Raw genomic sequence first — 27,639 nt, 5'->3', positions numbered from 1 at the left:
ACAGAATATTTTCACATTCATCCCAACGCCCTCTAAACAAAGTGCATAGTATTATATCTGTATAGTCAGTATTGGTCGCCATATGTTTAACAAAATGCTTCGATCTCTAACTGTGATATAAAGGAAGATATCATGTATCATCTATGATGGAATGTCTCAACTCTCAACTCTCGACATGCCATTCATCCAGAAAGTTCATGCATAAAGAGACTATTTTGATAAGATGCCACGGAATGTGAAGCCTACATGACAGTCTACTAGCTCGGTGAAATGACGAGAATGTAAAGGATGTGTACCATGTAGTATTCCAAGTCAGAGCCTCTAAAAATATCCGCTACTTTGGCCGGAGATTATCCTATATCTCGCAGGCCAAGTGGAGATTTTGTTCCATTAAGACAATGTGCAAAGGGTGACACAAGAATTGTTTGACAAATGAATTTGAAGATGTAGATGCAAATATAGATGCGTGTACATCACACATGAAGTGATATATATTCATAGTAAGAAGCATCTGAGCAGCCAAGTAGACACATCGAAGAATAGTTCAATGCTATCACAGTTGTCATGTCCCCATTTTGGAGGCAATTTGATTTAATTAATTTAATTAATTAGGTTGTCCAAAATAATGAATATTTTATGAGGATGACTAATTAATTATTTTAATTAAATAAATAAGTGGTATTAAGTTAATTATTTATGAAGTTATCAAATAAATAAATATTAAAAGGTAACTTTATATTTAATTAATTTAATAAAGTGACTTGAATTATAAAATATTTTATAAAGTCACTTTATAAAAAAAAAATCAAGAGTTCCCCTTTTGAGTACATACATGGACTTTGTAAAAGGAAAAAAAGAAGTAATATTAAAACTCATGTATTATCCCACATTGGCAAGATGGAAACGTGGAGCAAGTAAGAAAGGGATTAAAAGAAAGAGGATAGCTCTCATTTAAGCATGCTTGGGAAAATCAAAGAAATTGAAAAATTTTCTGGATATCATGTCTCAATAGTTTGAAGGACGAAATCCCTTCAAGCTGAAAAACTTGACGCCATTGAAAGATATGGTCTTGAGATTCAACAGGGTAGCAGTCTAAAAAAAGTAGATACGAAAAAGCAGCCCGAAAAAGCAAGGCCGAAAAAGCAGGCCGAAAAAGCGGAACCGAAAAAGCAGGCCGAAAAAACAGTCCGAAAAAGCAGCTCGAAAAAGCAAATCGGAAAAGCAAAACAGAAGGGGCAGCATTGAAGAAAATTATTACAGCCATCTACAACTAGGTTCCTTTATTAGTATTGTTTTTTTTAGGGTGTTATAAGTTTCAGCTGTAAGTGTGCATTATACCAGCATTATCATTTTGTAATCCATGTAAATGTCAAAAGTCTTGGCCATATTTCATGAGCATTGTATTAGAAATTTCATTGCAAATTAAGAAGATAATAGTTGCTAGTGTCATTTAAGCAATTCAATATCATTATTTATCAGCGAGTTAGTTTGCACACCAACTGTTTGTTAAAATGCTAGTTAGCTGTAGGTGTTCATTTCTCATACTTAGATCATATATGTGCACTGAATATTGTCAAAAATTAGTAGCACACTCATGTTAGGCCATTGTGTAGTCCATTTGGAGTCTTCTAGCGCAAGATTCTCATTGATGCAAATTGAAAAAGAGTCATTTAAAACCAGCTGAAAAACTATATCAGTCATACGTCCCTTGCATGTGAATTGTTTGATGAAACCCCTTGAGCTTTCATCAGCATTTTTTTGAGGGCAGATTTGAAGAGGGTTATTACAGTGGTATCAGAGCTATTAGTCCTGCCATCCTGTGGAATTCTTATAGGGAATTTGGAACAGCGAGATAAAGGGAAAGAGTTTGCCAAAATGTATACCAATCCAAATCAGGGAGAGGAAAGATTCTTACAGTTATTAGACACCTTAGCACAGGGACAGCGATTAGCAGAGCAAAGAGCACAGGAACAGAGTCAAAGATTGGAGCTTATGATGCAGATGATGGCTCGTTAAATGGGGTTGAATGCTAATGTGGGTGGAGGAAATAATCAGAATGGTAATAATCAAGATGGGACACATAATGGAGGCGAACAAGTTGGGAACAATTTTGGTCATGCACCCCAGCAAACTAGGATAGTGAATTCGAGGCCCATTATTCCCACATTTCCTCCTAGTGCTCCAGAGCAGCCCGTACCAGGGCCCCAAATCACTGATATACAGGACAAGCTGAGGAGAGATTGGGAAGCCGAAGGTCCAGATTTTATTGCTGCAATTACCTTTAGGGAGTATATAGATGTGCGGATGAAGCATATGCCACGTGGACATGACAAAAACCAGAGCTATGAGCTACGGAAGAAAGTAAGAAAACTTAAGTTACCATATTATGATGGCTCGGGGAAGTCTACAGCAAGAGCTTGGGTTCAAAGGCTTGACACATACTTTCAAATGAACCCTATGCCTGAGGAAGAAGTTATTAAGTATGCAGCAATTCACCTAGATGGGTTAGCACACGAGTGGTGGCATCATGGTATGGTCACTATGGGTCATGCACACATTACCTCATTTGTGGAGTTTAAGGAGAGACTGATTGAACGTTTTGATAGGCCTAAGGATCGTACCTTCCCTATGACAAGCAGAAACTTGTATGAGGAGTTTAATAAACATGCTGATTCGATACAGGGAGACATTAGCACATCTTCAGGTAATGGTTTATCTACATCATCTTCACAGGCAGAAGGGGTTACAGATGTTGTGCAGGTTGAGCCAGTTGCATCAAAAGGTGATATCACAGGCACATCGGATTGTGTGATTGACACAGATAGTGATTCCAGTACAGTTGGGCTAGATGAAGTTACAGCAGTTGAGGATACTGTCAAGATTGAGGATAGTACAGTTCAGGACTTTGCAGAAAGTGAGTATCAGGCACAGTTGGATGCTTCTTCACATGAGATAGAGGCTAGTAGCTCTTTACTTGGTTTGGCAAGCCAGCTGAAGACAAGGGACAAGAATATTGTCACGGCTTTATCCCATCATGATAAGATACATGGATTGATTGAGAATCACATTTGGATGATTCAACTGCAAGAAAGACAGAAAGGAGTCACAACAAGTTCTTCATGTGACGACTTACAGCAGATCAAGGAAGGCATGGAGGCAATGAAGTTGGCTCTCCAGGATTCTGAGAGACATGTGGATGAGCGTTGTCTTGAGGTGAGTTCAGTTCGGGAGTTAGCACATATAGCAAGGGCTCAGTTTCCTTTTACAATCGGGTCACATGTTGATGATGATATGAGTATGTCTAGCATTCACACTCCGGATTTAGAGACTGTAGACAAGTTCGTGAAGTCAGTTGGTATTGTTCACATTACTCAGGTGAGAAGTTTACTTGAATTGCCAGTTGGTTTCCGTTCATGGATTAGATGTTGGGATCCTTATCTTAGTACTTGGGATCGTTTTGACCGGAGATATTTATCATTCTTTGGTAGTAGTATCTGTTGCACCATCATGGACTTGATTAGTAGTTTGCCAGGTGTAGTTCTCACCCATGCCAGCAGCTTGTTTGATGCTGGAATTAGTTTTTACACACCTTTGTTGGGCATTGTTCATGTATCCAGTCGACCATTCTTGTTGGAATGGGTTGATGATCTCTCAGATATGACAAAGTTTACAAAAGAGTCCCAGGATATGATCCTTACAGATGACACCCAGGGAGATGTTGTGGACAGTTTTGAGGACTTAGTCTCCTCAACAGTTTCCTTTGATACGGAGGTTTATGTTGATGCTTCAGTCACTCCGTTTGATGATACAAGTTCAGCAGTTGGACTGTAGAATTTGGATGGCAGTATTACAGACGATAGCTATTATGAGGTTACTCCTTTGGACAGTGTACCAGGGGTAGAGTATAGGAGTTTGACCAGCCAGCACAATCATGTGTCTAGTCAGCTGAGAGTTAGTGAGCGAGACATTGCTATCGTTTGCGAGCATTTCGATGCTACTCGTCAGTTGTTAGCAATTTATGGATGGGGTTCTCCTACTAGTAATGAGCAGGGAGGCAGTTATCTTTCCTTGACGGAGATCCACTCTTTATGGGAGGCTATTCGGATTTTGAGACAGAATTATATGCAGTTGGTAGCCGACAGAGATTATCTTATGGAGTGGGGGAGTACAGCATACGAAGCATTATTGGCCAAGGAAGATGAGGTGAGTGAGCTTACTTAGCAGCTCGAGGTGACTTCTGAGATTCTTGAGAGTACACAGTTGGCTTTCGAGGAGTCACAGTTTCATTTGGCTAAGGTGACCATGGAGTTAGAGCGACTGCAATCTTTACCAAATTCTGTACAGTCACAAGTTGTGGTGTTTGGTGATCCGAGGATGTCCATGGTCGAGATTGTCAGAGACAATGGAGATGGGGATGCATCCATCCTTGATACTAACATTGGCATATCGGGTTCGTTCTCACTAGAGTCAGGTTCAGTTGAGTTGGGTGTTGCAACAGATTGTTGTGGTATGCCTGACATGGTGGTGGCCTCTAGTACTGATAGCACAGAGACTAGAGATGTTGTATCAAAGATTATGTGTGAAGTTGGTGAGCCGGCAGTTGGCATGGTTCCTGCTAGTGATACTACTCCCTTGGCAATGTCTTTGGAGGTAGTAGTCAGTTCCAGCTTGGTTAGTGATCGATTGCAGTTAGTTTCATCTGGGTTGCAGTCTGAGCCACTGACTAAGATTGGCGCATTCTATCGGCATTACACTGTGAGGTATGCTCATCAATTTACCTTTGATGACCATGTTGATGAGATGATGATACAGAGATATACTTTGATTCCTAGTGCTTGTCATCAGTTATGGGATGGTTTAATGCCACAGGATGAGAGTTGTGATGGGCATGACATGGCGATAGGTTCTGCGGTTGACAGCTTGATAATACATGACTTAGAGCAAGAGTTTGGGAGTGATGCTTTAGCGGTTGTTGTTATTGATTCTACTCCTTTGGCTATGACATCTCCTGACTTAGCTGGTGATCAATCACAGTGGGTTGTATCACTTGTTCATGGTGAGTTGTTGACTGAGGTTGGTTCTTTTTATCAGCATTATACTGCAGGGTATGTACATCAGTTAGCATTTGATCCTTGTGTTGAGGAGTTGATGGCAGACAAATTTGGTTTGGGTTCCATTTTTTGCTGTTTATCTTGTGATGTCTTTTCGCCATCAGTGGTGCATGGGAGTTATGGTTATGAGACAGTGGCCGGTGATCTGCAAAGTTGTGTTGACTACAGGAGTTGTACAGTGAGTGAATTTTTCATACTTGGTACAGTTTCATTCGGGAGCGTTCACCATTGTTGCAGAGTTGGATTATACATTCCGTATAGGCCAATGGGATGCGTTGTTGGTATATACTGTGTTGGCAGCTTGATTTGCCCACTTTACTTGAGTTCTGATGTTCTAAGAGTTTCTGTCTCGTGGGTTTCTGACTATGGCAGTTGTGATTTTGGAATTTGGTTGAGCTGTAATTGTCAGTTTGATTATGGATTCCTCTTGGTTATATTGCAGAAGATATTGTAGGAGCCTATATTAATTAACAGTGGTATAGTTCATGACTACATTTGGGATCCAGGCGGATTGATTGGTTTATTGTTCAGCCATTGCTTGGGGACAAGCAATTTTAGGAAGGGCAAACTGTCATGTCCCCATTTTGGAAGCAATTTGATTTAATTAATTTAATTAATTAGGTTGTCCAAAATAATGAATATTTTATGAGGATGACTAATTAATTATTCTAACTAAATAAATAAGTGGTATTAAGTTAATTATTTATAAAGTTATCAAATAAATAAATATTAAAAGGTAACTTTATATTTAATTAATTTAATAAAGTGACTTGAATTATAAAATATTTTATAAAGTCACTTTATAAAAAAAAAAATCAAGAGTTCCTCTTTTGAGTACATACATGGACTTTGTAAAAGGAAAAAAAGAAGTAATATTAAAACTCATGTATTATCCCACATTGGCAAGACGGAAACGTGAAGCAAGTGAAGAAGGGATTAAAAGAAAGAGGATAGCTCTCATTTAAGCATGCTTGGGAAAATCAAAGAAATTGGAAAATTTTCTGGATATCATGTCTCAATAGTTTGAAGGATGAAATCCCTTCAAGCTGAAAATCTTGACGCCATTGAAAGATATGGTCTTGAGATTCAACAGGGTAGCAGTCTGAAAAAAGTAGATACAAAAAAGCAGCCCGAAAAAGCGGAACCGAAAAAGCAAGCCGAAAAAGCAGTTCGAAAAAGCAAATCGGAAAAGCAAAACAGAAGGGGCAGCATTGAAGAAAATTATTACAGCCATCTACAACTAGGTTCCTTTATTAGTATTGTTTTTTTTAGGGTGTTATAAGTTTCAGCTGTAAGTGTGCATTATACCTGCATTATCATTTTGTAATCCATGTAAATGCCAAAAGTCTTGGCCATATTTCATTAGCATTGTATTAGAAATTTCATTGCAAATTAAGAAGATAATAGTTGCTGGTGTCATTTAAGCAATTCAATATCATTATTTATCAGCTAGTTAGTTTGTACACCAACTGTTTGTTAAAATGCTAGTTGGTTGTAGCTGTTCATTTCTCATGCTTAGATCATATATATGCACTGAATATTGTCAAAAATTAGTAGCACACTCATGTTAGGCCATTGTGTAGTCCATTTGGAGTCTTCTAGCACAAGATTCTCATTGATGCAAATTGAGAAAGAGTCATTTAAAACCAGCTGAAAAACTATATCAGTCATACGTCCCTTGCATATGAATTGTTTGATGAAATTCCTTGAGCTTTCATCAACATTTTTTGAGGGCAGATTTGAGGAGGGTTATTACAACAGTCCACTTACTTGAAATGATTTGACCAAATTTTTGTAAGGCATGAATGCACAAATTCAACAAATACGCAAAGATATCTAAATACCATGGTTGTATTAAATAGAAAATGAAGAAATGTTTGATTGAATTCCAGTCATGGTGGAAGCTCATTGAGTGCATGTCTTTCTCAAAAAGGTGAAAGAATTAATGATCAAGATTATACAAATTATGATTGTATCCAATGGATGTAAAGCAGAGTAATTCGTCCAACTCTTCAAACATAATTAGGATCCTTTACAATCTAAGGAGAGAGTGTTGGCTATGATTTCTAAGAGGTTGATCTCATCAGCAGAAATCTCCATGTATCAAGCTTAAATGATCTAGAAAGCTATGAAATGGAATGATCACCTTAAGATTTCAAACTTTTAAATAACCCAAAATCATTCAAGATTGATGTGTGTGCTATGGTGAGATGAAGTTCTCAATGGAAGATGAATTGGCTATCAAGATTACTCCTGGATAGAGGAAAGAAGCTGCACTCATTTTGCAGGCATAACTACCTTGTAGACATTTAACTATTCAGGTGGTGAATTGATGACAAACGAAGAAGAGGCAGATGAAGATAGAAAGCTAAGTCAGCAAAACCAATCACGTGAATATCTTTAAAATTGCATATTCTAAGTTCAAGAAATGTCACTTGTAACTCATAAGTTAAAATTTTTACCTGGGATTTGTAAAAAGATTAAGAGTTGGTTGTAATATGCATTTCAAATATCTAAACTCTAATTTTTGAGGTAGTTATGAACCCGAAAGGGTGGTCATTTCGGAATAGCTATAAATTCTCGAATCTCAAGGTAATTGGGGACTTTTTGGACTTGGAGACAAGGAACACTTATGTTTTTATAACAAGGCAATTTTTGGAAATTGCGTACAATTGTTGTTCTTGTAATCAATCATTTCTTATGTTCTTAGTGCTAAGAAATAAATAAAGTACATTTTGTGTTCTCCTTTCTATATATCTGAAACGTTGAAATGTTGATTGTTTCTTTGTAATTGGTGTTTTCACGGTATTGTGCAAATGCTCATGAATTATCGAATCAGCATTGTGTTGATGATAGCTCTCAAGCATAATTCTTCTTGTTTTTCATTAGCAGCTTACATCAATTTTATGAAAACATTGAAGTCATGTGGTGCATTCGTCATCAATAGTTTCCTTCCTTTATTCTGAGTTGTAATTGTCTTTGTTTGAAAAATCAAAAATTTATCTTACGAGGGAGCTGCCCCTCTCAAATGCAGAGGAAGACTATAATCTGGTAATGATTGGTTTCAATCTCTCCAACTGTTGGCACAGTTGTCACTATTTACAGGGCGAATAGAGTCAGTTTTAGAAGTAACTATCACAGTGACAAATCTGTTTACCAACAAGCCTAAATGGTGGGCTAAGATGATTTGTGATCTTCATGATAATAAGCTTGTAGAGGGTAAAACTACTCAAAAGAAGAACAAACCTTCTGATTTTGTATGTTTTTCTCTCATGGCCAACATTCACAGTGTGTATGAGCATTCAAACATACAATAAAGCGAAAGGGATGCCTAAGTATAGAAATGAGGAAGAGTGTATCATGGGACAATCATTATTTTGCCACTGATGTCAAACCTACTACTTGTTGGTGAGGCAATTGCTAATTTGGTCTAAATGTTATCATTTGATTGATTGATGAAGAGGATTTGAAAAGAAAAGATAACAAGAGAACCCAGTGAAAAGTTGAGTTATATGATGTATAAAAGGAGCACTAAGACCAAGTAAGACTTCGATGATATGGTGTATTGTTTCTCTACTTAAGGCTACAATGAAAGGATATTTGAGCAAAGATATGAAGAAGACTAAGCAAAGAAATGTGTCTGCAAACAGTGGAAGCCGAGCAAGTCAGTTCAGGCCGAGGAGAAAAACAGTTGTAACCTTGGTATATGCAGAGCGTTAGTAAATTATAGTATGTGTCGAGCGTCAGAGAATGCAAGTAGCAACCGAGCAAAACTTAGTGTATGTCGGGCAACCCAATGTTGGCCGAGTATCAAAGACAGTGTTTGCTAAGCAAACAACATATTATTGCCGAGTGACAGTAAAACGAGTTTAATCAAAGATTGACAAATCTGAGCCAACAAAGTTGATTTTTTGAATTGTGTGAAGCGTGTTGAAGATAAGTTTGATGGGCTGGCGGCACAAAATTCAAGATAAATCATTTTGAGACGAATTCAAAGATGTAAGAGAAGTTTCTAGAAGGAACAAGATGCAAAGATGGGAAGATTCAATGAATCTGACCTAACCCTAAATGGACGATTGTGGGCAAAAGATCAAAATTCTCTATATAAGGAGATACAAGGCCAGAAGCAAAGTGTGAGCGAAAAAAAAGACGAGGAGTCTAGGGTATTGCTTTGGAAGAGCTTGCAATTGGCATACTAAGCAAGAAGGCTTAAGGAGATAAAGGCTTGAAGGGTGAACAAGCTATTAGAAATGAAGGTGTTGAATGCCAAGCAGAATGGAGGATTGAATGTGAGATCTGAAATCTACAAGTGAGTTGTTTTATTATCAGATCAAGTCCTGTTGTTAGTTTCTAACAACTGTACCAGTTTGGATAAATCCTTTGGATTAAGGTTGACCTAACAGACATGAATAAATCCTTTAACAGGGTGACATTCTAATGGAATGTTCTAAAGTCCTCTAATAAGGCTCACTCCTAACAAGGTGATCGAAATCCTTTAATCAAAGTCACATTTAACAGTGTGCATTGTAACCTTTAACAGTGTTGGCTCCTCACAGGGCTCACTTTAGAAGAGTGAAAATTGTTAGCATGTTACTGGTGATTTTTCCCAAATTGGGTTTCTACATTAAATCCTTGTGTAAAAATGTGTGAATGATTTTGGGATGTTTCATGTTTACATTCTTGCAAAGTTATTTTGACCTAAGACAGCAATATGCAAATGTTTAAGATATTGGATGAATCAATGCATAAGCATATGTTGTAGTACTGAAAAGTTTTATTTGTACATTTGGACCTTGGATAACTGATTCACACCCCCCCACCCCAAAGTTATTCTAACTATTCCAACACAAGCTATGACAATTGAGTATCACAACTTGCTGAAAAATAACACTTGTGTTCTATCAAATTTTCCTCTAGGGAAGAAACAAATTGGATGCAAATAGATGTATAAGGTTAAATATAAGGTTGATATTTGAATAAGGACAAGGCTCATCTCATTGCCAAATGCTTCTCTAAGTGTGAAAGAATTGATTAGGAGAAGACCTTTTCTCTGACAACAAAGATATGCACCATCAAATTAGTCCTAGTCATAGCAGCCTAATGTGGTTGGAAGGTCCACCAAATGGACATCAAGAGTGTCTTCTTGAACGGTGAGTTATACGAAGAGATCTACATAACGCAGCCTCCTAGATTCAAGGTTGTCAATAAACGCCAAGTACTCAAACTGCTTATGGCTTAAAACAGGCTCCTTGAGCATGGTACATGAAATTTGATAAGTACCTCACATATTAGAGTTCCCAAAAGGAGTCCTGACTCAAATCTATATGGTAAGACGTGATATAGTCCTTCCAGACATATATGTTGATGATTTGATAATCACTGGCAATTCAGCATTTTTTATTGAGGAATCAAATACAATTTATGTCAATCTTTACGTGACCAACATGTCTAATCTCGAGTCATACTCATGCAGCTCAATATCACCTGTAGTCTTTGCCAAATCTGAAAATGCAATGTGTAACCAAACCGAACAACCACTAATGACTAAAGTATGGATGAGGAAAAAAATCACCAACCAATAAGTGAATTGCTGCCATGTCTTGAGCACTCAGCGACAAATCTCAAGATAACTTGTGAAAACCATCATTATATGTTAAGGGCAATTACGAATTTTCAGCATCAGTTAAATCAACATCTCCATCAATGAAATGATCACCATCACTTTAGCTTCCGAAGTAGTATCACTCAGTTTATCTTTATCCAAATGAAAGTGCGTATGTGTATATCTGCTGATATAAAAATCAGAATTCTTGTGGTTGACTTCTTGCTGGTCCATAAGGGCTTATTTGGCATATTGTGTCTCAAATTGATAAGGTGAAGTGTATATAGTGTGATCTACTTCCTTCTCACCAAGGGTGTGAATCCCTTTTATTATTTGTATGATCTCCTTAGCCTTACGTTCTTGACCATCATCTTGGTGAGTAGCTGTCCCTGATTTCCAGACTGATATAATGAGTGTTGTGTCATAATTAGTGGGAGACATAACTCATCTATCTCCCTCTCTTTTTCTTGAACATGTTTGATAACCATGTCCCTGTCTTTGAGCAACTTCAAGTAATTTGGTTTCATTCTTTCCAGTGCCTTCTTAAGAGTGTGAAGGTTTGCACTATTGATTCCATTTATTATTCCCTTCTCCTTTACAACACTTTTAATTTCCCACGTGGTTTCTTCAATGTTTTAATGGGTGTTATCAAAATGCACTAACACTGCAATGACCATATCATTTGATACTTCCAGCTTATCCTCCAAATTATATACTCCAAAATCATTAACCTGAAATAGAATTTCTGAGTGGTCCTTCAAATCAGGCCCTATAGTAACATCACCTTGCTCTAGTTCTTAAATGTTAGACTCATTTTCAGCTACACTATGTTCAGGATCGTCCTCTATCTTCAAATGTATTGTCTCATCAACTATTACGCCATTGTTTTCAAATAGTTCACCCTCATGCAGAGGTTCATTTTTCATTTTTGGACATATCTTGTAAATGGACATTCTCACAAAAAGGCTTGTCAATAACCACTTCCAGTTCACCAAATAAGATCCTCAATGACCATTATCTGCAGAATTGTCAGATGCTCTATTATGTGGATCCTAATGGAAAAGTTTAGGATTCTACATGAGCACGGGTGAGGAAAAAAATCTGAAAAAGCTGATTGTGAAAGGAGAATGTACCTCTGGGAAATTTTATAAAGTTGTGGAAAAGTTCAGCATTCAACTTTAGGATAAAAGGTGAGTTCTGAGAGGTAGGATATGTAGGTTTACCAAATGGGGATTGACTTCAGTACCCACAAAATGCTGCCTCATCAACAAATTTGGTTTGAAAGATTGAAGTTGTCCCAACGTGCTCTTCCTTACTATGAGAGTTATACACATCTTTGGTGATTATTAAAGCGTCACAAATCTCCAACTGAGAGAATTTTAAAGGGTGTCTAGGAAAACAGTACCCTATTTACCATAAGGAAGAAATGGCAATGAATTGGCATTACTTGAAGCAAAGGCAAGGGTAAAAATGTTCAAGCTCAAGAACAAAATGGAACAGTTAGGAAGGGATGTCATGGTTCATAAGGTCTTGAAGAAGTACATAGGTATGCTGTTTGGTCACCAACAGAGACCTCCCCAGGATATTGATAAAATGTGTACCCAGGTCCACTATATTTGGTTGAAAAAGAAAAGGAATTTATTCCAACAAGCAGTCAAGAGCAACAGCAAGGGGATTAGACCGATTAGTACAATAAAGAAATTAGCAAAGGCAAGAGCAAGGAGACTACCACTACTACAAAGGGAAAAGGTAAGCAAAATTTGCATTGTACCCATTGCAATAAAAATGTACTTACAGTGGATGGGCATTGGAAATTGCAAGTCAGTACCATGTTGGGCTAAGAAGGGAAAGACGTGAATGGGAGACAAAACAATACAGATCAAATGTAGCTCCATGGTAGATGATAGGTTGTCTTGTGTCTTTGTCAAGGTGCTACTAGATTGGTGTTAGCTCAAATGCTGGAAAGAGCTCACTCAACTCTTCCACACCAAACTCCAAGCAAAAGATAAGAAAGCCGATACTAACCTCCACTTGTTGCCTGCCCCTAGGGCCAAGAGGACAAAGATCCACTCTTGGGCTAAGAAAGGACACTCAAGAAGCCTACATTACAATCTCCTCTCCGACTCTACACTGATGGCTATTCACCATAAGGATGAAGCATAGATCAGGAAAGCAGCTACAAGCACCCTACTGAGTGGGTTTCGATGTTGCCTGTCCGTCAGGGCCAGGAGGGTGAGTGTCACTCTTGGGCTTAGTGCAAGATGGCTTCAAGCGGACCTATCATGTCCCTTCCCTTCTTTTCCCACACCCTACTATGTTTAAATGGTAATATAAATATTGTAAGAATACTATGTGTTATTATCTAAGCCTAATAGTTGAAAGCATATATATCTATATGTTCCCTTGGATATGTATATGTATTATGTTCCCTTGGTTATGGTTGTGGGATCTAAATCAAGGACCATATTGTTTCAAGGAGATATTTACTTGGTAAAGATGTAACCCTAACCCTAACTTGTTGCCATTGTGATTCTAGGGAAGGGGAAATCACAACTTACTTCTGACTGTGTTTGAGATGTCATCTCTTGGTGCTCATTATCTTTGGAGAGAAATGCTGTGATTATAAGATGAAGAATTAGTATGGGCTGGTTCATCTTGGATGGGACGATGTTGACTTTGCATTCTTGTATTGGTAAATTCAAGGCCACATTGGCAAGTTCTTATAAATACAGAAAGCTAATCAATGCTGCGAGAAAGGTTATTCTTCCATCTTGAGTGGACACAAAAGAGGGATAAAGTTATTGTTCGAACAGAGTTTTACAATCCTTTCTGAGCCTAAATAATTGCGCTCTCTTTGAGATAAGGAGCAAGTGTTGAGAGGTTACCCTTATAATACTTGTGACAGTAGTTCCTTTCAGTTTCCATTATGTTGTGATTGGACCTGTAAAGAAACCTAGGTGGGCTAGCTCATATTGATTTGGTGAACAAGTTGATTTGTAGGCATCATTGCAAAGAAGAGATAAATGGAGTTTCAAAGGAGATGTAGAGAAAGCGATTTCCAACTTAATGATCTCCTCATTGCAGAGGTCTGATCTGAGAACTTACGACAGGTTGTTAGATCATCAGGGTCTTGTTTGTCATCATCAGTCATTTGAAGGTCTATGGATTAACTTTATGGACTTTATTGTTTTCTAGTGGGTTTTGTGCAAGAAGATCTGTATTTTGGTCAGAGATGTAAATTGAATTGTCCAGGACATCTCATAGGTGGTTTTGAATTTAAAAGCAAGTTTATGAATGAAGTAGAAAACTTGATTTAGCGAAATTCCTGGTTGTAACAGGTAGAAAAAAGTGCTAGCAACTGCAGCAATAATGCAAGTGCTAATCTGTTGGAAGCTTTTGCAATGTAATTTTTTTAAGTCTTGACACTACAATAAAGAAAAAAGTCTATCATCAATTTGATTTGGATTGTTCGAATCTTTATTTTCTATTCTATTTGCTATATCACCAAAAGTGCCCGTGACAGTTTATTACAAATTCGATTTCTATGTAATCACACAGCTTGCACGCACAGCACCATCCAGGATGTGCCAGCAGGATGTACACTCGATTGTCTTTGACACAGACTTGAAGTCTTGCAGATCCATATCATGTCCGAAAAACACAAGGTCTAATTAAGTTGCCCAACTATGATACATACTACATATTCTAAAAGCACAGAGTTCCATGTTTCCATTAATGAATGAAAAAGGGATAGAACCAAATGGATAAGACGGGTTCTAGCCTTGTGGATGCATCTAATATTGACTTAAAATTTCCTAAAATTGCAAAGCCTTCACATTGACCATAATGGGAAACTTGAGAGTTCCAAGGACAAAGAGCCTTGATTATCAATGATGCATTGAGTAATTTACAAAATAAAATCAGAAAATTTGAACCCAAGCGTCACAAGAACCTTTTTCATGCGGGTGTTTATTAGCGTCTTGCGCGACTTATTGCGAATACGCCTCTTCTCTGATTGGCGAGCTCTTTTCTCAGCAGAGCCACGTTTCTGGCCTCCAGCAGCTTCTGCCCTTATGGAGGTCGTGGAAAGGGGTCTGAAGAAAGCTACTGCGAAAAGATGATAAAGAGTTATAACTCTTACTGCAAGTTTTTAGGGAAACACGGCAGCGAAACAAATTCAAAAAAATCCATACAATAATTTTTCACTCAAAGTAAAAGCAGCAAACCGTGAGAAATATACTTCCTTCCTTGCCCCGCAGATTTATACGGAAATTATTGAGTTACTTCAAAGAAAGGATTTTGCAACAAGAGAGAAAAGCAATGCCTTAAAAACAGATGTGAGTAAAACGAATGCTCACGTGGAACCGATGCATTTTCCCTGTAAATGTTGGGCAAATCGAATAAATGAAAACGGTTAGTTGCATTAGAGTTGATCGGAGAAAGCCTCTGTCCGTAACACACAGCAGCAGACAGGCCCCGGCGTAAGAAAAAACGCAGGGCCATTGTAGAGAAACCAGTGGACTCTTCTTCTCTGTCTACTCGAAAATAAACAAATAGCTCTGTGCGCTTCTTCAAATGAAAATGGTGGGACTGGCGTTTTGATTTGGCAGGGGAGAGAACCTCATTTTGGTTCCCTGTCTGGTCATCTTTTGTCACATTGTAAACATTGTAATATTGTTGTGTTGCTATGGTTTGTAGGGTTTCTCTATTTGAGAATGGTAAACTTTTTTGTCAATGGTTGTGTAAATTTGTTGCAACGAAAATTCATAAATCTGTTTCTAAAGTCTTTTTAATAACTTATGAATATCATTTGTGACAAAAAAAAAAAAATAGCAATATATGTAATAAGGATTATTTATGAGGAGAGTTCTAAAATTTTAGTAAACAAGTAAAATTGATGAGTTCAAAAATATTAAAATATTCTAGAACAATTATTAAAAAATATATAATATGAAGATACTTCGTACGGCAAGTTATATGCAATCTATGAATTCAAGCAATTCAAGCTATACAGAACATATGATCAAAATGTATAGGGTAATAAGTTCATTGTTCTTTCTGGCTTTAAAGATCTACTTATAACAGTTGTTGGTCTTTCCAAAGAACCTCCATCTACTGATGACAACATGAGACTCTCGTATATAGGAGAGAAATGACGTCGAGTAGGTTACAACGAAAACCCTAGATCAATCTACCAAGGCAAGCTCTTTCCTCCATCAATAGGAAATGACACAAGTTGGGAACTAGGTGTGCCAAGGAGAGTTAGAAGGGCTCACTACCAGAGGAATAATCTGGCAAGGGATAGGGCACAAAATATATGGCTAATCTTGTTAGCCAATAAAATCTCCTTGGGTAAACAAGCTATGAAAAAATCAGGCAACCCTAAGGCACCATTAACACTAGCCTGTGATGCAAGATCCAGCTGAGTAAAGGGATTTGTAAATCCAACCCCTACGAAAATTTATTTCTCACCCAAAGCACTTCTTTGAAACCCTAGAAAGAGGTTTGGGTCGAGAGACTCTAGCAGTGCAATTTGTAACTATGTAGGGTAAAATGTGAAGCAATCAAAAAAAGGTCTCAATTACTTCATATTTTAGAGATTTGTCAACCCTACACCTCAAAGGAAAGTTAATGAGATTGGAGGTAATTAGATCTAAGGAGATTAGTGCAAACCAAATGATGAAGGAGCACTAATGCAAACAAAAATCTATTGATTATAGAATTAGAGACAGGATATAAAACCTCTTAAAAACCTTAATGTAGCAAGAGCTATGAAATGTAATTAATATTGTCGCAATGAAAATTAGATGTGCTGAAATAAAGATAGCAAACAAATGACTTAGCTTAAATAGTGAGATAAAATATTGGATATGGTTTTTTGATTCTTATGCAACTCCGAATAGTGAGAAAATCATGTTCCAATTTTGAAACAGAGAGATCTTTGAACCCAAAAATATTTAGGCTTCTAATCAAGGTCAATCTGGAAGAGCAAGGACGATCTAGAGGAGCAGGGTCACACTATGTCCCTGATCTTCAATGTCTAATTGCAAAACAATTTGTAAATCTTTGAAGTTTTGTAAAAAGGGTATCTGAATCTATGTTTTATTTTCCCTTCTAAAATCTGCAACCTACGAAAAAAAAACATTTTTTTGTTGATGGGGAGTTTGCCTTGGTCAAACCCCAATTTAGGAATAAACCTTGCAATTGAAATAATTGAAATGTTAGAAATATAAAGTAAATGCATAAATTCACCTTACAATAGCAGGATATCTCAAATTGAACGTAATGAACTCACTTTTCCAATTGAATGGATCAAGAGGATGTGAATGTAGAAGAAAGATGAATGTAGAAACACTCTCTTGATGATAAGCTTCACTATCACCAAAGGAGGAAGATAGATTATGAAAGGGTATGGTGTGAACATAGAAGAGATGATGAAGCCCCCAAATGAACTCCTTGAGGCTCCTTGAAAGCACCTTGAATGTAAGAAATATCCTCTCCAATAGTTTACAAAAGGATTTTGAATGTACTTGAAAATGGTTTGAATTCTTAAATGCTTGAGTGCTTGAGTGTTTGGTTGTGGATCTTAGATGCTTGGAATGTGTACGTAATGTTGGTCTTAGATTGGTTTTGACAATTGAGTGTCAACACACTTAACCAATTTCAAGTTGAAGCCGAGTACACTATACATGTCGAGCTATAGTATGTGCCGAGTCAGAAATCCTATAGGTGCTGAGTGAACTTCAGGTACCAAAAAAAATACATGTGCTGAGTGATAAGTGATGTCGAGTCACTATAGATGCCGAATCACTATAGATGTCAAGTTACTATAGATGCTTAGTAGTGAATAGATGCCAAGCAAGAAAGAGTTACTATAGGAGAGTCAGAAATCCTATACGTGTCTAGCATCAACAGCAAGCAAGTGTTGAGTAACACAAAATCAGCATATGAGTTTGTGCCTTCACAAACTCAGATGTAAACCATTTTCAAGATGAATCACGAAGGATCTTAAAGATAAGAACGAATCTTTTGCATTACCTATGTAATCAGCATGCAGCCAATCAGTAAAATGGAGAATGCATGCAACCAATAGGAAAAGTGTAAAGATTTGAGCGAGAAAAGAAGATCATGGATTCAAACCTAACCCTAAGTCTTCGAAGCCTTCACAAGGAGGTCAAGACCCCATAATTATGAGTTGTTGAAGAGAGCTTATTGCGTGGAATGCATGATAGCAGGGGTGTAAAGACTTAGAAAGTTGATCAACATTCTAGAATCTAGTTGAGTAGAACAGAGCATAAGGGTTTCACACAAATATCAGATCAGGAAGGATCAGAACATAGTGAGCAGAACAAGAACCTGTAATCAGCAATAAAGGATTGTAAGTCATTAGGTTAATACATTCTAATACTCTCTAGCAATTGTATTAGGAATGAAAATTCTATGTTGATAGGTTAGCTTAATAGCTACATTGTAGAACCTTTAACAAGGTGATAAATCCTTTAACAGGGTAACACTTCAAGTAAGTATTTGTAAATCCTTTAAAAATGTCACTTTTAATAGAGTGTAAAGCCTTTAACAAGGCAGGCTTCTCATAGGGTAGACCATTGGAAGTGGTTAAACTTATATTGTTGCAATAATAATTTGTGGGTCTCATCCCCACCCCAGTTTTACCTTCTCATTTTGGAGGGTTTCTGGGTGACCAAAATTTGGTGTTATGTGTTTTGATGCATTTCTTTACTTTGTGTTTATTTGATATGTTTACATGCATGCAATTAATTTCAGCTAAAAAATTTTATGGTTAAAGTGTGTTACTTCTTATTCACCTCTGCCCCCCCCCCCCCCCCCCCCCCCCCAGAAGTAATCTTTTTATTTGTATATTCCAACAATTGGTATTAGAGTTGAGTTCTCACAAGGAGAAGCCTTATAGCTTAGAGAAAAGATCTAGAGATGGAAGTCTACAGACTTGGGAAGGTCATAGAGAACCAGGTGATTGACATACAACTCATTCTACATAACTTGGAGGAAGCCATAGAAGAGTTTCCAACATCCAGCTAGACACCCTAAGCCAAATGATGAATGCACATCATGAGCTAAATGTCAAGGACATTGAGATTTCCACCTGAAAATGCAAAATGAATAGTTGTTGAATGACTTGAGAAAATAGAAGGAGATTGTAGAGAGCTTCAAAAAATCTATTGAAGCCATCAAGCATTTTGAATAACTGTTGAAATCACCAAGATCCAGCAATGACACTTTAGGACTAGGTTTCACTAGCATTGAAGAAGGAGAGTCATCAAAGATTGCAGAAGAAAGAAGTGACAAAGGTAGGAACACTAAACCCACTTGTCATTTCTGTGGTAAAAAGGGACATACCTCTAATGTATGTTGGAGTAAGAAGGCCAATCAATAGGACAAACCCAAGAACAAGGGTCGTTGTCACAAATGTAATAAGCAAGGACACCAGGCAAAAGATTGTAGGACCAAAACTATAAGGACACCAAGATTTGAGGGTCACTGCTGCAATTGCAAGAAGTATGGTCATATAGCTTTTGAGTGTAGATCAAAGCCTATGTGGACACCAAACCAACTAGCAAAGACCAAAAGCCATGGACATCACTACAATTGGGACTACAATACTAGGCAGAGTTGTCACTATTGTTAGGAGTATGAGCACATTCCTGAGAATTGCATTAGAACACATTTCAATGGCAATTACAATAGGTGGTTGAGTCAAACCACATGCTTTAGTTGTCTAAAGATAGGACACATCAGCAAGTTTTTCCCAACCAAGTCCAAGGCACCCAATTATGAGTTCAACAAAGGAAAAGGAAAATTTGATGTTGAACACATAAGAGGAGAAATGAACAGAACAAGGAAGAGAAGAGATGGAGGCAGCACATCCAAAGGAGGGATCACTTCACCCAAAAGGTCAAGTGGTCACACTTCATCCGACTAAAAAAGAGTATGGGACTAATATACAAAGCTTTATCATACATCAGTTCCAAGACAAGCAAGTACTGAAAAGGAGAGATCAACATGACTAGAGATGCAAAGTTCAAACTTCAAGTTTTCACAAGTATTGCCAAGTTGCCTCAAGATGTCGAGTTAGTAGTGGATGTCGAGCTAAAGAAAATTTTAGTTGATGCCGAGTGAGGGAAACTTTAGCGGATGCCGAGTGGTTGAAAAAAAATGGAAGCCGAGTAATGCAGAAATGCTTAAAAAGCCAAGTGAATAGTTGTAATCACACTAAGCATTAAATGTAGCAAAATAGGGTATTTGATTGCATTTTGAATCATTTTTCCTCATTTCCATCAAAGAGTGAAGACAAAGAAGAGAACAAAGAAATTTTCAAATAGAGAATCCAACATTTGAGCAAATTTCAACCATGATTCAGCATAATTTCATCGGTTCAAGGTATTTATACTAGTGCTAAGTTACGTAGTTTCTAGTTTTCTTCATGATTAAACCCTGGAAAGAAGAAATGGCCTCTAGTTCTGGGAAACCTCAGGAGAAAGAGTCGTTTGAGGTTCAATTAGTGTCAAACCAAGTTAAGCAACCAGATTTCCATCCTATTCCCGAAGTTGCTTACAAAAATGACCCAATCAATGCCCTATCCTTTATTCCTCCCAAAGTTTTTATGGTCCAAGATGTCAGAAGGTGTTATAACTATAAGATAGGAGCTATTGGAGATATGGAAATCAAGGAAGCCTATGACAGGTTGTGTGTAAATAGAGTTTTGAAGGATGAATATAAAATTGTCCAAACGAAGGGTTTGACCCGTGCCCTTGAATTCCCTATTGTCTTCAAAATGAAATGGATCAAATTAGTGTTGAGTAGGATCCATGATGGAAGCTTATGGTTAGAAGATGGCCCAGTCAAAATTTCAAAGAGAATTTTGCACAGAGTAATAGGGTACCCAACCTTAGATTGGCCAAAGACTCTTAGAAGAGACTCCAAGGAAGTAATTAAGAAAAATACTAGAGCAAAATGGAACAAAAGAGGGATGAACATAGACACCATTCAGAATCCCCTCATTAACTTTTTTGTTAGAGTCATTTCCCATAAATTTTATCAATCCAGCAGACTCAACAATGTTCCATGCATTGTAGTAGATGTTGGCTATAAATTAGTCAAGAAGGATCATACTTATGATCTTGCAGAGCTGCAACTGTAGCAAATCAATGAAAACCTAAGAGCCATAAGGAGAAGTAAAGGTGCACAATGCAAATTTGGTGCAAATTTGGTTTGCATATTCTTCTATGTAGAGAATGAATTTCCATTCTTTGGAAAAGTTAGCTGGAAAACAAACAGGTCAGTGGTTGCCCAAGTGAATGAATATATTGAGCAAATGGGAACCAATTTTGAGGCACTTATGACTAGTTATTTTGAAGACTTTAAGATTACCATGAAGCAAAGACTGAGGATACTTGTTTCATTAGTTGAGTAGCATGTGAATGATGTTTGTTTTCGTGTAGATATAGGCTACACCTATATACAGTTAGCCATACCAAGGATTAGATGGCTAAGACCCCTTAGCTATGAAATAAACATTGGTGAGGCATCTACAACAATCACATCTTTGCTTGCAGAAGAAATTGACAAGAATGCACCGCATTTTGGGACTTATGATGTAGTAAGATTAAAAGTGGACATGGAATTGAAGACTTCTTCCACCATCAAGAAGAAGGATATATTGGTGAAGAAGCTAAAGGCTAGATTCAAAGAAGGGGCAACAAAGGCTAAGGAGGAGGAAGATGAAGAAGCAGAAGAAGATGAAGATGAGCAAGGGGAAGACCCATTACAATTGACTCAAGGAATGGGTGAGGATGTAGAAGAAGAAGGTGTCGAGCAAGATGCACCCAAGGCAGAGCCCAAGAAGAGGAAAGTACAATAGCCACCTGCTACACAACCCAAAGCCAAGAAGAAGGCAACCAAGCCAAGCCCTGCTAAACCAACAACAAGGGAAGATACAAGGGAAACTACTAAAGTGTCAAAAGAATAGGAAAATAAGAAAGCCACACAAAAGGGAGGGCCGACAGAAAAGAAAAGAAGAAAATATGTGGCACCACCAGAGTCAAATGAAGAAAAGACAGAATCTGACACTGATCAATTCAGAGTGGTAAGGCACACTACCAAATCAAATCTTAAAAATATTTGTGATAATATTAGAGATAATGTAGATTTGAGTGGTTTGAAAACAATTGACTTCAATAATCTATCTAGAGAAGATTAGAACATAGTGGAAGAATCAATCTACACTATGATGGCCAAATTCAAGACTACTCCACTTGAATTGGACAATTCTATGCCTAAGGAGTTGAGTTCAATTGTTGAGAATAAATGACATTACTGCCTAAATATGGAGAAGGAAATAAGGTAGTCAACATTGGATCGTGTAATGCCTGACCTAACTAAAGGTCAAATAAGCAAGGCTAATAAGAAACATGGGAGCAAATTTGCACCCAAATACAGAGCCTTCAACATTTTGCAAAATAATATTGAAGATGTTGTAAAAAAGTCCACACTCATGTGGAAAGTTATATATGGATTGAAAACAATAAAGCAAGGACAAGAAGATCCCTTTGAGAAAGAAATGATGGGGAAGAAGAAGAGGAAAATGAAAAGGAAGGAGAAGAAGAGAAAGAGAAAGAAGAGGAAACATTGGAGAAAGAAACACAGAAGGGTGAGGAGGCAACAACTAAGGAACAACATCAGGAATAGAGTGTCCAAGACATGCAACTGCCACTACCTAGTCCTCCACATGCAACTCCTACACCTACAGAGTCTATAACTGTAAAGGATGTTCTTAACACTTTAGGTTAGAACACTAATTCATTGACTACAAAGGATCTCAGAAAGATCCTTCACCAAACAACTATGCAATCACAGTTATGTTCAAACCTGTTATGGTGAGTGTAGAGGAGTTACAAAAAGTAGTAGCTGAGATTACAAAGGAGAAGGTGAATACACAAGAACCACCTTCACAAACTCCTATAGCTACTAGTGGACAACCAAAAGAGCAACACGCACAAGATGCAATAGCTAAAGTTGATTCCATAATTATAGTCACTGCTACTATTGAGGAGAAAGACAAGGAGAAGATAGGACAGATAGACACATTTGATCCTATAGCACAAAGTCAAGGTGCACCTCCTCTGATCACCATTATTGATCAAGGTAGAAGAGAAGAAGACAAGGAAGAAGAGAAATCGCCTAAGGAGAAAGAACAAGAGGTGATACAGACATTGGTTAACTTGCCTACTACAGGGACTCTTACCAAGTAGCTGAGCGCTAATGCAGTACCATTGAAAATCTTAGCACCAAGCTCAAGCTCTACCAAGGTGGCAAGGGTACTTCACTATGGAGACCCTGCACTTGATGAGGAAATAGTCATACCAAGTTATGACTCGAGAACAATGAACTTGGAACAGATATATGAAGTGCAAGAGGCACTAGGAAGAGGAAGAAACAGGAAATACTTAGAAATGAGTATAGGCAAAGACAAGCATTAGTAGAAATTAAAGATATCTTTCTTGATGCTTTTAGCCTGCAAGTACCTGATGAAACTAAGCCTATTATGGAGCAACTATCCAACATAGTGGACCAGGTACAAAATGAAGACCTTGATACAAATGTCAAATTATTAGAATGGTCTAAGAAGAAGTTTGAAATGAAGGTAAATGAGAAAATATCTAGTGAGATAGCACTAACCCAAGTTGAACTAGCTAAAAAGATTGAAAAGGTTAAAACAATACTTGAGAACATTTTCTCACTATACTCCAAATTGTGTGATCCCTCATACTTCACACAAGAAACTAGCTAGAGGATATTGTGTTTGGAAGGGAACTTGAAGGTATCTAGCTCATAGCTACCAAAAGATCTAGCTCAGAGTGGGAAGCATTTTGCAACAACTCTTCAAACATAGAGGGAGTTAGTTGTATTACCAGCAGAAGAGGCTAATATTACGGCCAAACTAATACAGATTCGATCTTCCATTACCCCTCATATGGAAGTACTCCACAAGGAACAAGCCTATGCAGAGAATGTCTTGAAGAAAGATCCAAATCTTTCAACATTAGACAGCCTTGTACACCTTGCAGTAGAGACAACTATCCAGCTTAAAGCACTAGAAATTGCATTAGACAACTCTGAAGATAATTTTGGAGGTAAACAAAACATTTTTGGCTAAATAATCCATTAATCCTTAGGATCCTTTTGACATAAGTGTCAAAAAGGGGGAGAATAAACTAAGGGGGAGACAATATATTTACATTCTTTTTGGGGAGAATAAATCAAAAGGGGGTGATAATATATTTTTAAAGAAAATACCCTATGATAGCCAAAAGGGGGAGACATAATAAAAGTGGGAGACTGAATAAATTGGGGAGTCAGTACAGTATAGGCAAAAACAGAGCAGACATAACAGGTCAGTTAAGGCACAACAAGACAAGGCAAAGAAGTATCAACATGAGACAAATCTAGCATAAAGTGTAAGTTTTTTTGGATAAAGAAGTGGCACATTAGCTCAGGGGGAGTTATAATTTTTTAAGGTATATAGTTTGATACAAAATTTTGAACAAGTTTTTAAAGTTTTGTACATATGCCAAATAGGATGTATACTATACTCGTAGAGATCAGATACATAATGCTTAGTTAAGTGTTTTTGAAACTCATGTCAAAGGGGGAGATTGTTGGTCTTAGATTGGTTTTGACAATTGAGTGTCAAAACACTTAACCAATTTCAAGTTGAAGCCGAGCACACTATACATGCCGAGCTACAGTATGTACTGAGTCAAAAATCCAATAGGTGCTAAGAAAAATACATGTGCCAAGTGATAAGTGATGCCAAGTCACTATAGATGCTGAGTAGTGAATAGATGATGAGCAAGATAGAGTTACTATAGGAGCCAAGTGAGTTAGAAATCCTATATGTGTCGAGCATCAGCAGTAAGTAAGTGTCGAGTAACACAGAATCAGCATATGAGTTTGTGCCTTCACAAACTCATATCTAAACCATTTTTAGGATGAATCATGAAGGATCTTAAAGATGAGAATGAATCTTTTGCATTACTTATTTAATTAGCATGCAACCAATCAGTAAAATGGAGAATGCATGCAACCAATAGGAAAAGTGTAAAGATTTGAGTGGGAAAAGAAGATTGTGGATTCAAACCTAACCCTAAGTCTTCGAAGCCTTCATAAGGAGGTCAAGACCCCACAATTATGAGTTGTTGAAGACAGTGTATTGCATGGAATGCATGACAACAGGGGTGTAAAGACCTAGAAAGTTGATCAACATTCTAGAATTTAGTTGCGCAGAACAAAGCATAAGGGTTTCACACAGATATCAGATCAAGAAGGATCAGAACAAGAACCTGTAATCAACAATAAAGGATTGTAAGTCATTAGGTCAATACATTCTAATACTCTCTAGCAATCGTATTAGGAATGAAAATCCTATGTTGATAGGTTACCTTAATAGCTACATTGTAGAACCTTTAACTGTTGATAGGTTAGCTTAACAGCTACATTGTAGAACCTTTAACAAGATGATAAATCCTTTGATAGTGTAACACTTCAAGTAAGTGTTTATAAATCCTTTAAATAGGTCACTTTTAATAGAGTGTAAAGCCTTTAACAGGGCAGGCCTCTCACAGGGCAAACCATTGGAAGTGGTCAAACTTATATTGCTGTAGTGATCATTTGTGGGTGTCATCTCCACCCCAGTTTTACCTTCTAATTTTGGAGGGTTTCTGGGTGACCAAAATCTGGTGTTATGTGTTGTGATGCATGTCTTTACTTTATGTTTATGTGATATGTTTACATGCATGCAATTAATTTTAGCTAAAAGTTTTTATGGTTAAAGTGTGTTACTTCTGATTCACCCACCCTCTTAGAAGTAATCTTCCTATTTGTATATTCCAACATGTAATGGATGCTAAATGGAGAAAATGGATGGTCTTATAAAGGGTTGGGAATAAACTTTCTCTTATTGGTTGACTAGACTCAAAATGAATGCCTTCGATCAACCCCATCACAAGGCCTGAGAAGGGGACCCACAAATAGGTCCAAATCAGGGATAAGGTGTGTCATCAAGGATACACTAAATCATCAAGGATGTACTACATTCCTAATTTCAAGATCAAGAATCCCTTGAGGTCCTAAAACAAGTCTTGATTACATGAAATCAGGTGTAGATCTCGAGAAAACCTTATTTTGGTGTGGGAAAGAGATTCTAAGTGATTGAAGGAAGGAAAGGGAGGATCCAAGTGGGTAGGTCCTACCTTGAGCTTTGTGTCATGAAATAGGAATGCCAAGGAGGATCTATTAGGTCTCGTATGTCAAAAATGTGGATACACTTTTATAAATCCTTATTCTCAAGAATATGATAAAGAGCATCTCAAGAGGCAACTTATAGCTTCATAACTATGACGTGCCAGAGATATGAGATGTTGGCTCACACATGAATGTATCTTATGCAAACCCTTGCAAGGTGCACCATAGAATAGAAGATTCAAAGACAAAAGCAAGGATGCTAGTATCCAAGAATTCATAATGGATGCAATATAAATGCAAGATCTAAGCTACATGAAATGCAAGATGCAAGCTAAGCTAACAAGAATGAGAGTATTACAAATCCTCCTAATTAAGATATGTCAACTAATCTAGAGCACAAAAGAAGAACTAAACTAAGAATTTCATATTGCAAGTATGAGATTCAAAGTACAAGAATGCTCCAAGTCCTTCAAAGCACTTAAGTCACCAAGAAAACCTGCAGCATAACACTAGCATGTGAGTGTAAACTTGAGAGGATGAGGAGAGATCCTTCTTTTAAAGATAAATGGATGATAGAGATTAAGCGGAAAAAGAGGCATAATCAAGGGTGGAGAATGCATCTTGAGTTATCCATGTGCATAAACATCTCACCTAAGCAAGATCAATGGTTGACTTTAAGAGGCAAAAGATGTGTGGAGGATAATAAATATTTCATCCACTTTGGAATGTGTGCACCTCATGTGAGACAAAAATGCCTTTTCCTTTATTTTTAAAATAGGAATAATGTTTTTCATGTGCACACTTAGGATAACTAAGATTTTGGGAGTTTTATTTAATTAAAAGGAAGAAAGTTTTTTCAATTAAATAAAAGACTTAGGATAAGGTGGTCAAACCATAGGTTATAATTGACTAAATAGTAAAGTGATGATTTTATCAAGCTTAAGCAATGGATAAATTAACCAAAGATACTAGAAAGAAGGCTTTAGATGACCATTTTTGGGTGATTACATTTTTCCCTCTTGACCAATGTGTGATTGATCTCGAAACACATTAAGAAAATAATGAAGATAACATGATAATAGTTGATGGAGATATTTGACTCCAAAGAATGAAGTACAGAGAAATAGCCAATCCTGAATGCCCAATCAGTTAGCAATAGAACTAAGCATTAGGAGAGAGATAGAAAATATCATTTTTTGAGATGAACATTGATATGTCAAGCTAGGTAGCCAAAGAAACTAGATGAATTAAAAACAAATAGATAGCCTTAGCAATAAAGCAATTTACAACAATGAAAAACAATGATAGCGTATTCTTGCTCCCTCAAATTCAAAATCAAAATGAGATAGAGGAGATGAGTAAATGAGATAGATTTGATCAAATTGAGATAAAATCTATTTCCATGATGACAAATAAGCAATTAAGACCAAAGAATGACCTCTAAGAAGTGAAGATATGCCCCGATTTGACTAAGTTTGACCAAGAAAGATATAGCATTGGAATTAAGTCAAAACAAGAAGAAAGGTGAAATGAAATGAAATAGAATGAAAATATGAGAGAGGTTAAGAGAGTAAAAATGATGAAGAAATGAAGAATGCCTTAGAAAGATTCAAATATTAAGCTTGAAAAGGTCAGCCAACTTCTTAAAAG

The 27,639-nt window shown here is 37.2% G+C and overlaps 1 protein-coding gene across 1 annotated transcript in view; it reads right to left on the bottom strand.

Annotated features, from left to right (window-relative positions):
* The window catches only part of LOC149529584 (uncharacterized), a 66,992-nt gene extending 51,469 nt beyond the window's left edge, over positions 1 to 15,523 (bottom strand). The window contains exons 1-2 of the mRNA XM_089810189.1: positions 15,072 to 15,523; positions 14,666 to 14,820 (exon numbers count right to left, since the gene is read on the bottom strand). Coding sequence (XP_089666315.1) covers positions 14,666 to 14,820; positions 15,072 to 15,216 — 300 coding nt within the window. The 5' untranslated portion in view covers positions 15,217 to 15,523. The remainder of the gene's footprint in view (positions 1 to 14,665; positions 14,821 to 15,071) is intronic.
* Positions 15,524 to 27,639: the final 12,116 nt, after the last annotated feature.

This window comes from Cupressus sempervirens, chromosome 11 (assembly GCF_028749045.1).
Source record: "Cupressus sempervirens isolate cs-2001-9-10 chromosome 11, ASM2874904v1, whole genome shotgun sequence".
Classification (NCBI taxonomy): Eukaryota; Viridiplantae; Streptophyta; class Pinopsida; order Cupressales; family Cupressaceae; genus Cupressus; species Cupressus sempervirens.
Note: the sequence above shows the minus strand (reverse complement) of the source record. Positions and strands in the feature narration are given on the sequence as shown.